The sequence below is a fragment of the Oryza brachyantha genome, chromosome 2 (genome assembly GCF_000231095.2).
Source record: "Oryza brachyantha chromosome 2, ObraRS2, whole genome shotgun sequence".
Classification (NCBI taxonomy): domain Eukaryota; kingdom Viridiplantae; phylum Streptophyta; class Magnoliopsida; order Poales; family Poaceae; genus Oryza; species Oryza brachyantha.
This window is the reverse complement of record NC_023164.2, coordinates 7,943,665-7,954,887: the sequence shown is the minus strand read 5'-3', so window position 1 is coordinate 7,954,887 and position 11,223 is coordinate 7,943,665. Positions and strand designations below refer to the sequence as shown.

The 11,223-nt window shown below is 43.3% G+C and overlaps 1 protein-coding gene across 1 annotated transcript; it reads right to left on the bottom strand.

Annotated features, from left to right (window-relative positions):
- Positions 1–882: 882 nt before the first annotated feature.
- Positions 883–3,564, bottom strand: LOC102705692 (ubiquitin-conjugating enzyme E2 variant 1C). Its single transcript, XM_006647115.3, has 4 exons — positions 3,402–3,564; positions 1,840–1,979; positions 1,444–1,569; positions 883–1,342 (listed from the first exon to the last, which is right to left on the bottom strand). Exons 1-4 carry the CDS (start codon positions 3,439–3,441, stop codon positions 1,202–1,204), a joined length of 447 nt encoding a protein of 148 aa, XP_006647178.2. The 5' UTR covers positions 3,442–3,564; the 3' UTR covers positions 883–1,201.
- Between the last annotated feature and the right edge of the window lie 7,659 nt (positions 3,565–11,223).

Genomic DNA, 11,223 nt, shown 5'->3' with positions numbered 1-11,223 from the left:
TGTTATGCTTAATTCAAGTTTCTACATTTTTTTCCGAGTGAATTGCATTTTGGGCCACCTCTTTTGACCAAAGTTGCAGATTGGACTAGGGGTAGGAGGAAAGCATTTTCATCTTGGACCATTCTACTCACCATTGGTGAAAAGAGAATGGAGGTCCATTATGAAACCCTTTACAAAAACAACCTTGTGCAGTCCACAAGGTGAAAATGATGTCTTAACCCTAGTTCAAACTGCAACATTGGTAAAGAAAGAGGTAATTATTTCCCAGTCTTTGTCGTCTGATTCAAGCTTTGTCAATTCCAATCGGGAGGCCATCCTGGTTTGGTTCCCCGTTATGCGGTTTAATAAAATTATAATATACAGGAGAGAGATTATCAGAATTTCACTGAAGTGTGTATACATATTTTTTAAAATGAAAGTAATGACGTGTTTTATCAGTTTGAACTAAACATAACTCAAACTTTAGAATCGACTATGCCAACGTTATCGGATTTGATCAATAACGGAAAATGCGACCGGCACTGGTATTTTAGGTCGTGGCGCAATACATACCAGCCTTACCATTTCAGATCGTCGTGGAATGGAAATGGAATTAATATGTTTGATTATCATAATATGACCTAATACGTGTATTAACAGACATATTCCGCTATCACCACATGATTATAAATTAAGATCGCGTAGCTTTACTGTGCAACGAGATTGCATGATTACATTCATATGCAGAACAAATGATTAAATTTTTACAACCTGATTTTGTCATGTAGATAGTTCGTGATTCCGTCAATTCATTCTGGAATTTTATTCCCTGACAAAAAAAAAACCCATAAAAAGGTATACCAAGCAGTTCCAACTGAACCAAATTGCGTATGCTAGAAAACATTGCACAGTCCAAAGAGCAACGAACTTTAAGCACACACTGAAGCAATATCATTTAGGTAATGAAGCTGCATTCGTCATCCATAGCACAAACAGTTTCAAGTACGTCGCTGCAATCTGCCGAACTAAACTGTTTCAGCTTCGCTCAACATTGTCAACAGGTGACCAGGCAAATTACAAGGAACGCACCTCACAAGTTGACAACACATATCAGGGGTATATATAACATAAAAACTGGAAAAGACATGCGCAGGTGGCACCAGATGTCGAAGAACATATCAGTTCACTGCTGTTGGATACTGAGATGCGGCAGCGAGCATTTCTAGAAGAATGTCCCTTCTGGAGGCTGCACAAGCTTGCGATTTTGCGCGGCTGCCATCTCTTTCTTGAGCTGGACTAGGATGTTTTCCATTGTGTAGTCCCGCTGCCAGTTTGCTAGCAAGCCAAACTTCTTTGGGTCAACCTATATGATCTCAAACCAATGGATATATCAATCAGAAAATTCAAACCACTTTACCACCAAAATGAAAGCTTGTACATGTGTATGTGTGTGATTGAGATTACCACTCCTGTCTCGTGATTAACACATGTCATGTTGATTCTTGAATGGAATCTGACAGATGGTGGCTTCTCTGGATAATCCTTGTCACAGAACAACTTCAGCTGGTAGATGCGACCTTCATGAACAGTCTGAGAAAGAGAGAAAGTGCCAAGAGGTATAAATAAAGTGGTACAGAGGAGTAACTCGAACAAAAAAGTTGAATTGCAAACTCCTTAGGGAGGAGGGCCTTGTCTCTGCACATTTTTTGGTGCCATGTGTAAAAGAAAACTAATAAGCCAATTGATATATACTTTCAAGGTTTGAAAAGCAAACATAAGGGAACGAAATGGCTTCCTTCTTTTGGTTCAACAAAGGTGTGAAAAATACTCAAAAGTGGATGGCGAAGATTACACACTCACATTGTGTGGGCCAATGATGGTACCAGTCCATGAACGCATGTAAATGTCATCAGCATCATCCATTCCATAGCTCACAGTGCCATCACCAATGCCCTTTTCTCCACGCTCAAGTTCTTCTAGAAGTCTGAAGTTCCGAGGGACTGCCATTCAAAGATAAATGTCAGTCACATAAGGAGGTAATGCAATATATGCTAAGTTGCATGGCATGATTCCATTTTTACAAACTAAATACTGGTACTGGATAAAAGAAACTGAAGCACAAATTAACATGAACAAAATGGTAATGCTTGCATTCGACTCGTGCACAATGGGCATGTAGTAATGCAAGAAATGATATTTGATGCATCATCTGTGTATCACATGAAAAGAACCAGAAACAAAGAAAAAAAAAGAGAAAAGACTGCATAGCCAGTAGATAGCAGAGCAAAAAGTACAGTACAAAATGATAGAAACTTGTAGCACAATCATCTTTTGTTCTCTATGTTGTCATTGGTATGTTAAATCATTTGATAGTACTTAGATATTTACATGACTACCCCAAAAAGCAGTGTGTCATCATCTCTTCAAATTATCTCCTCATCATGGTGAAAAATATATTTTTAGTTTATACAACAGCAGAGCACGAGATCACCATAAACTTCTATCTCATACCAAATCATCAATGGGCTGAACAGCACAACTCATACAAGAACACAATAAATAATCCTTACAGCATAACTAATAAGCTATACCATTCTCTCTTTACACTTTCAGCAGAAACAGGTTCATCAGTACCAGAGGAAAAGGTACATTTGCACATATATGTGATTAAAGTGCCACCGACATAGACGAATCCACTATCAGCAAATTCCTAAGTGCATTACGCTGAGTAGCACAACCCTATTCACTGAGAACCACCACCAATTCGACGGCAATGCTACCACAGTAGCAGCACTCCCCCGTTTCAACCCCTATAATCACCAATCCATGTTATTACATCTAATATCCAAGTTGTTGATGACATTGATGGCTTTCGGCACAAATACACCACGCGATGTGATGCTGGAGCAACCAACAGGAGCCATGGAGCTTGTCAAGCATCTCAACTACGAGGCCGGCAGTCTCAAGGCAAGGTAGACAACCATCCCCCAAGAGAATTAGATGCACAATTGCACAAGTACCCAATAAATAATCATACACAACCTCTGCCTACATAATCAAACGCGGAAACGCCTACGGAACGCACTACGTCGATCAATCCAACATTCCTGGACCCAAAACCAACGGCGGCAGCAGTACGTACGAAACATCAAAACGAGCAATTTTTTCCCCACGAAATCTCGTACATCAGGACATCCAATCCCCCCGCGCATCGCACATAGCGGCGTGGCAATCCGCACCGAACCAACGCCCAATCGATCCAGACCCCAAAGGCGATGCTCGCACCACGAGCACGCGGAACCAGATCGGGGCGGGATCGCGCGCGATCCCGGGACTCACAAAGATTATTCTATCACCCCCCCCCCCCCCCACCCCCGGGGGTGTACAGGACAAAAGGGGCGAGGGATCGATGAATCGCTCACCGACGACGCTCGATCCGGCGCCGGAGCTCCCCAGCGTCATCGCCGATCGAGAGGTGGCGGCGGCGGCGGCGGAGGAGGAGGAGATGGTGGTGGGGTTTGGGGGGTTTCGCTCGCACCTTCGCCTCCGCTCGCGAGCGACGAAGAAGAAAAAGAAAGGGAAAGCTGCGGTTGCCTCTGTTTCCTTTTCTTTTTCTTTTTTCTTTTCTTTTTCTCTTTTTTTGGGTGACCTACGACGCGCGGTGGCCGTTGGATCGCGGCTCGACGGCTCGAGCGCTGGCTGGACTTTTCTGGCTGGCTCAGCTAATGTGTATTTTTACGGGGGGTATTCCTTATTTTTTTTTCTCATCTTCTCTTTTGCTGGTTTATTTTCTAGGGCATAGCATCTATTCGATCTTCTTCTTTCTTTTTTCAATCTATGAAATGGCATCTCACCTAATGAATATTTTTTTATTATTATGGAGAATGAATCGTTTGCACTTGCTATCTTTTATTCATCCCAATGGAATGTGATTCCGTGGGTGTCCTTGTTTTGTTTTGTAATGCAAGATATTTTGTTTTTATCACAGGTTTAACTATTGCAACTTTGACTTTTTAGTATAACTTTTGACTAAGTTTGTAGAAAGTAATAAACATTTACAATATTAAATAAATACACTAGCAGGACATATTTATGGTGGATTTTAATGATAATTTTTTTTAATATTGATGTACTTTTGTATTATTAGTTAGAAAAGCTTGACGGAGTACAAAACGAACACACCTTATGAATTGAAATTGATGGAGTATATATACCTGAGGGATGGAATTAGTGTTGTCTAAAGAAAAATTGCTATTATACAACCCTAAAAATGGTGCTATGATAAAATTGCATTTTGAAAAATGGACTTTGACATATGTCGATCTCAAATGAGGTTGCATGCATGAATACCCTTTGCAGCGTTAATGGGTGGAAATGCCTGTTCTTAGACTCTACTTTGGCCCCCTTTGGCCCCCCTTTGGCCTTACACTTAGGTGGCAACCACTAATTTGCCAGCAAGGATGAGAAGATGAATTGAAACTTGCGCCAACATTGATGGCGAGCACCTGGAATGCCCTTGTGCCTAGGCTTGGTGGTGACCGAGGTAGCAAGTGCGGACAATAGCTGGAGAGGAGGTAGAGGCCGGTGGTGCAATGGAGACTTGTTTGCATATGGGCTAGAGTTGGTGAGAGTCAAGAGTACTGATCCCAATAGTGAAGATAGGTATCGGGGTCAATGGAACCTCCTATCGAGGCTAGTAGGTGGCCATGGAGTTGTCTTGACGGATGAGGTGCGATGACACAATCTAAAGGTCTATGCACGCAACTCCACATTAGATTTGGTATAGGCCATACGACAATGAAATAGGTTCCTAAAGCAACCCAAGAATTCGCTAAGCCCACTCCCCCAAACACCATGAGGTTGATGATGTGCACGATCTTCTAGCAGTTCATGGCCTCCAATATGGATTGTTGGTGGTACTGCAGAGTCGCCGGCAAGGCGGAGGAAGAGGTATAGGCTGAGCAAGTGCTGATAGGAAACAACGACACATTGACCGGTGTCGGTGGCGTGCAAGGAGGAGCAGCGCTCATCACTCGACACAACCCAGACCACACCGTCCTTTCCAATTGCACGGAGCTGCAGGTGGCGCCTGCAAGTGTTGGGCGGGGAACGATGGTTGTGAGGCTAAAGGTTGGATAGAAGGGAAGGGCCAAGGGCATTTCTGCCTGCGATGGTATTCTAGTGTGTAAGTGCTACTCGAGAGTGACAATTTGGCAAATCCTAATGTGGGATGACCATTGCGAAATGTGTGGTCAAGATCGAAGTACCTAGCTGTACGATCAAACTTACCTAGCCGCATTGATCAGCTCACATCCATGGCACCCTCTATTTGAAAAGTCTTTTGCATAGTAGTCAGAGTAAAAAATATTTGAGAAAATTAATTACCATACAATTATATAGCCACAAGAGAAGACACCAAATATGGCAATATGATTCACTCAATGAACTAGGACATGTTCAAAGGTAGAAGCTGAGCCAACTCTTCTCTAATCCACGTTAGTATCAAGAACATATCTTATAAAGGTATATACAAAGGTAAGTCACGTATGATCTCTTAATCAATATAATAAAAATATTTTTATTACCTTATTTAGCTACTGCTCACCCTTCATGGCCTTTCATTGCTAAGCTACAGCTTCAATTAAATCGAATCGTGTATGTGCTATACATATACTGATTGTTCTATAGATTTGATTATAAATGATCCAACCTCCAGTAAAAAATATTTATCGTTTAAGATAAAATTTGATTAAAATTCTAAAATTTTGATAATAGATAATACCTTAAATGCTTGGTTTAAATACAAGACAAATGACATAAATAATTTCTTCTTGAAAAGTCCTATTGTGATTTCACAAACCTTCTATCTGAACACAAAATCACTTATCAAAAATTTCAAAATTTGACGAAATATTCTCTTAAATAATAAATATTTTTGATAGGATGGAGTATTATACTATCTAAACTTTGGTGCCCCTGATAAGTTCTTTTTTAAGATGGCCATGAGAGTATACCATCGCAATTTGAAAATATCCGCAGTCTCTTTGTGAGCCCTAGCGCCACCTCGTTGGTTGATCTAAGCAAGAACAGTAGCGCATAAGCAACGCAAGAAGAGAGACAGAGAATCAAGTGGATGAGATATTCAAATTGAAATTAGAGGCAGTGAAAGGGAAAAGGCGGAGGTGGAGAACGCAGAACACATTGGCCATGACAGTGTTCGAGTGATCCAATAAAGCACATGCTTGCCTGCTGTCACACCCGGAGTTTTATCCTAAGCCTAATTCGTAAAAGAAATTCGCAAATAATAATCGGCTTAATTAATTCAGGAAAAACCTCTCTAAAGAAGGAGTAATTTAAAGTAAATCGAAGTCCGTAAATCGTTAACGGGATTTAAACTCAAATTGCAGAGTATAAAATTTTGCTCAAAAACTTAAATTAAAATTCAGCAAAAGTGGGGCTTTTATTTTCCCTCTTTTTTCTTTGTTTTTCCCTTCCTTCTCAAATTGGGCCGAAGTCCAATTTTCCTCCCCTTCCTTTTTCTTTTTTCCCCTCTTCCTCCTTCCCCTCTCTTCCCCTCGAGCCGGTCCAGCCGAGCCAGCCCATCTCCTTCTTTCCCTTCCGCCGCACGCTCCATCCTCCCCCCGCCTGAGCCGTAGCCGCTCGGCCCAGTTCGCCTCCCCACGCAAGTCCGCGCCACCTCCCCATGGCCAAGCCAGCCCACGCGGCGCCGCCGTGTCCGAGCGGGACACCGCCGCCGCTGGTTTTGCCGCTGCCTCCCACGCCCGTGGCCGGTACGGTCTCCAACCGTTGTCCCCGCCCTAGCCGGCCACCCCGCGCTATAAATCCCCCGCCGTTACGCGCCGCCGCCGTCTTTTCTCCACCCGCCCGAACCGCCGCTGCATCCGACCTCGCTGTCGGACGCCGGTCGTTGCCGCCTACCCGTGTCACCACCTCCGCCTCGACCTCGCCGACCCTCTGCCGCTTTCGTCGCTGCCGGTGAGCACCCCTCCTCCCCTTTCCCCTCGTTTTACCTTCGGCTGTCGTTGCCCACCGGTGCCTCTCCGCCGCGCGTGCGCCCCACCGCTCGTCGCCATTGTGCCACCTCGCTGCCGACACCTCCGCCTCGTCGCCGTTGTTGCGCCGCCCCGTCCTTGCCGGAGCACATCCGGGTCCGCCGCACCAGCTGGCGCCCTTCCCCGCACGCCGCCACCCCTCCTCCTATGTTCGGCCACTGCTGCCGTTCCCGCCCCGTCGCTGTCACTGTCGTGCGCCGCCGCCTTCGTCGTCGTCGCTGTTGCGCGCCATCATCGCCGCGCATCGCTGCCGCCGCCGGGAGCCACCGGCCGAGCCCTCTCACCCCTCCCCTGTTCGGTCGCCTCTCCCCTCTCACCGCCTGGTGGGCCCGGTCTGTCAGCCAGCCGCCCCTCTTCCTCTCTCTCCTTCCCTCGGGCCCACGTGTCATCCCCTCTTTCCTTCCCTTCTCCCACTGACAAGTGGTCCCCACCCATCAACGCTCTCTCCCCCTGCTGACATCAGCAGCCCCTTTAATTGCGCAATAAATGGTTTAGGACTTTTCTGTTTAGTTAAAAAACCCAGAAAACTTCTAAAATTCATAACTAATTCATTCGGTCTCCGTTTAAGTCCATTCAAATTTCATTAAATTCACAAAATTGTCAAGAATCCATTAAAAATACTTTACTTTGCTGTTTCAGTAGAGTTTGTGCCTGTTTATTCATTTTTGTCCTTTGTTGCTGAGATTCAGACCCCGCCGAAGCGCCGGTTTACTTCGAGATCATCGCCGAAGTACCCCAAGGACCAGACCAAGGAAAGTGGCACTCATCTTTGATCATATTGAACCCATTATTGCAAATTCTCTGCTTTATTTATTCAAACATGCATGGTTTTAATTAAAGTATTTATTGTATTTATTTTATGGGTAACCTATTATTATGCCGTTGTTTATCCAACTTTATTCATGCTAATACCAGGGGTAACTTGAGTAGAGTTAGGCCTAGGTTAATGCTTAGCCGTGCTTAGAACAAGTAGCTGATGGGATCACACTTTAATCATTAGTAATTCTGAATAGCTGTTAATTGTGATTCATTACCCGGTTCAGGTTAATGCTAACTAAAATGTTGATAATGGTGGGCTGTGGGTGCATGGTTGTGAGAGTCGCACCCATAGCGATTAAGGACCGATTCACAGGAAACCCTAGAGGTAATTTAGTGCTAACCACATGCCGAAATGGGTAAGGTGGGATTTAGAGCATGGCTTCGAACTATTTGATGTACCAAGGCAAGGGTAGGCGTGATAGAGTATGAACGGGACATCGTGGTGTAACGTTGGCCTCTGCTGCTTCCAGATCTACCAAGGCACGAGAGGGGGCTGCCTGACTTGGTGTAAAGGAGGGGGTGAAATCTGAAGTGCGGTGCGATTAAATAGGGAGGGTTATATGACGGGTCCTATCACGATCTCCTTTCTGGTATATCATGGTGGTATGTCATGCAGTGGAGTCCGTCTAGTGGGTACCGTAGTACACCTCTGATCAGAGTATAATCTATTCGAATAGCCGTGCCCACGGTCACGGGCGGATCCCAGCTTCACTATGATTAGTTCAATCTTTTAATGACTTGGATAAACTGGCTTTCACTTGGGACTACTGCAACGTGGTGTAGCGTTGAGTAGTGGTTGGACCTGTCGCAGCGTGGTGTAACGTTGGATAGTGATGTGGTATTTTACGACCGCTATTTCTTTATTTATTCCTTTATTTACTTAATTACCTTTATTTAGTTTAATCTCTGTTATTTATTAAATGTTGTTTTATTGCAACTAACCCTAGCCTGTCCTTGATGATCCTTATGCATCATTTATTACTCTCTTTTCGTGCTGCTTGTTGAGTACAGTGGTTTGTACTTAGCCTTGCTCAATTTCCCCCTTCTGTGTTATAAGTTGAATCCGATGGAGGTGATTCTCAGGAGTGAGCTGTTCCGCCGTCGAAGCGTTGCCTATGGACTAGAGCCGTACCCGCTGGAGCTAGTCTACGTTATCTTTTCCGCTGCATTTCTGTTAGAATAAATGTTATTTTCAGTTGTTTCTAAGAACGATGGTTATGTAATCAACATTGTCTTTTTGTGTATACTGACTGGTCCTGGACAGAGATTTTAATATACAATTAAGTCCGTAAATTCGTATGAGAAATTTCTAGATGTGACACCTGCCTACTGACATAGGCCAATAGAGCACCATTGCCAATTCTACACAGACCTATGCATGCACCCCCCCCCATAATGGGAAATGGATATAATGCCTCAAGGGGATTGCCCCTCATTTTTGTATGTCATCCAAATAGTTATAAGGAATTGAATAAAAATTGACAAGATTGATTCATATGTGACATGTAACTCCACAAACATGCATGTAAAAATTCAGCCTCTATAGGTTAAATTAGACTCCTGTTACTGTACCCATATTCATAGTCATTTTTTTTTCAGCTAGTAGAAGTTATATTTGATTATGCATGTTTGCCTAGTGATAGGCATGTATATTTGCACACATTAATCTATCTTAAAACAATGTCAACTTTTTTATAATCATTTAGGTAACCTGCACCAAAATGAGGGGATATCCCCGAGCGCTTTCCGAGTGATCCCGAGTACTTTGGGATGATTGTAGAGGCTGTGGAGCTCCAAATAAAGGAAAAAGATAGGAACATCGAATATGCACCTATTAGTTGTAACCCCTGACTCTACGCTTAAATAAGAACAATGTTTAGTTTACTAAAGACTGTACAAAGCGACATGCCTTTTCCTTAGACTATTTCCTGGATGATTCCGAATCTATGAAAGAGAGTGCACCATACTGGTCGGAGGGAAGTCTGAAGCCGCCAAACCTAAAAGTTTGCCCTGGGGAAATTTTGTCTTTGTAATCTTCGAGTTTGGGTCAATTGATCTCATCGAAACCATCGAAGTAGCATTGCCCCTACCTAGCGTGCCATCAGTCGATGATCTGGATCGGCAATATATATGGGATGACTAGCGAGGCACAAAGATTGATGGTTAGATGGAGACACGGGGTTACCTAGGTTTGGCTCTCGGTATACGAGATAATACCCTACTCAATCAAACAAAATCATGTAAACATAACAAAATTGTTCCATGTAAAATTAATCAAATGAGTTGTTCCAAAATAGTTAAAATCATTTGAGTTCATTTCATAGTCAAGTTATATATTTTGTAATTTTTTAACTGCTCGCTATTGTGGGTGCTTTCATAGGTAACCTATCACTTTCGTCCTTCTTTCCCATTTTGCTATAGCCTGTCACCCACCCCACTGCTGTCGTGTTTGTATCGCTGAGAATCAGGGGGAGAGAGAGAGGGTAGTTATCATCGAATAAGGATTCTTGGTGTCCATGAGGTATTTGTCAAAGACGACTTCAAGAAGTAACACTTCTGACAAGGTCTCTATCATATATTGAGTCTGGACGATTCATCCTAGCTAGTGATCATGTACTTTCATATCAGAACCATCACCAAAGCTCTTTGTCTCTATCACTAAGAGGATGACTCTGACAAGGTGCTTTTTCGATAACCAAAGCTCTTTGTATCAATTGCTAAGAGGATGATTCTAACAAGGTGGTTCGAGTTCTCTCACTTGTGCGATAGTAGATAACGAAGGACGATATATCGGTATGTTTTTACATACATGCATTTAAAATTTTGTACTTTGTATCCCTATATGTGTGCCTTTCAACTACTCACATAATCATCGAGTGGTCATGGAAGAATAGAAAACTTTGCCAAGATATTATTATGAAGTCTGCTCAAATATCAAAACCTGCTATGATGGCAACTTGCTTGGATCAACGTAGATGGTGACTCTGACTACTCACTTTGATAAGTTGATTTCTCATGATGATTGTACTAGTATGTCTTTGAATGTGAGTAGAGTTCGTGGGTTACTGTCAGTGTTATCAACAAAGCCCTCCACAGCCTCTTTGCAAGATATCAAGAAGAATGAGCGCACCCAAAAACAACAATCAAGAGAGTTGGAGCACTTGGCATTGGTCATGAATCACGAGAAAGACTACATATTGATTGTGAAGCACTCAGGGGTCCACTGTGAAAAATGTGAAAACTATGGACACCGGGTACCATCATAGAAGGCATAGCTAGCTCTGAATAGGGAGTGGGCCAAATCTAGGATAGTTGAGATAAACTAGGACCCAGGAAATATATTTCCTTGTAT

Coding starts and splice junctions, on each gene's coding strand:
- LOC102705692 (XM_006647115.3), bottom strand. CDS start 3,441: ATGACGCTGGGGAGCTCCGGCGCCGGATCGAGCGTCGTCG. Junction 1,980..3,401: donor CGCCGGATCGAGCGTCGTCG/GTGAGCGATTCA, acceptor TTTGAATGGCAG/TCCCTCGGAACTTCAGACTT. Junction 1,343..1,443: donor TTAATCACGAGACAGGAGTG/GTAATCTCAATC, acceptor GAGATCATATAG/GTTGACCCAAAGAAGTTTGG.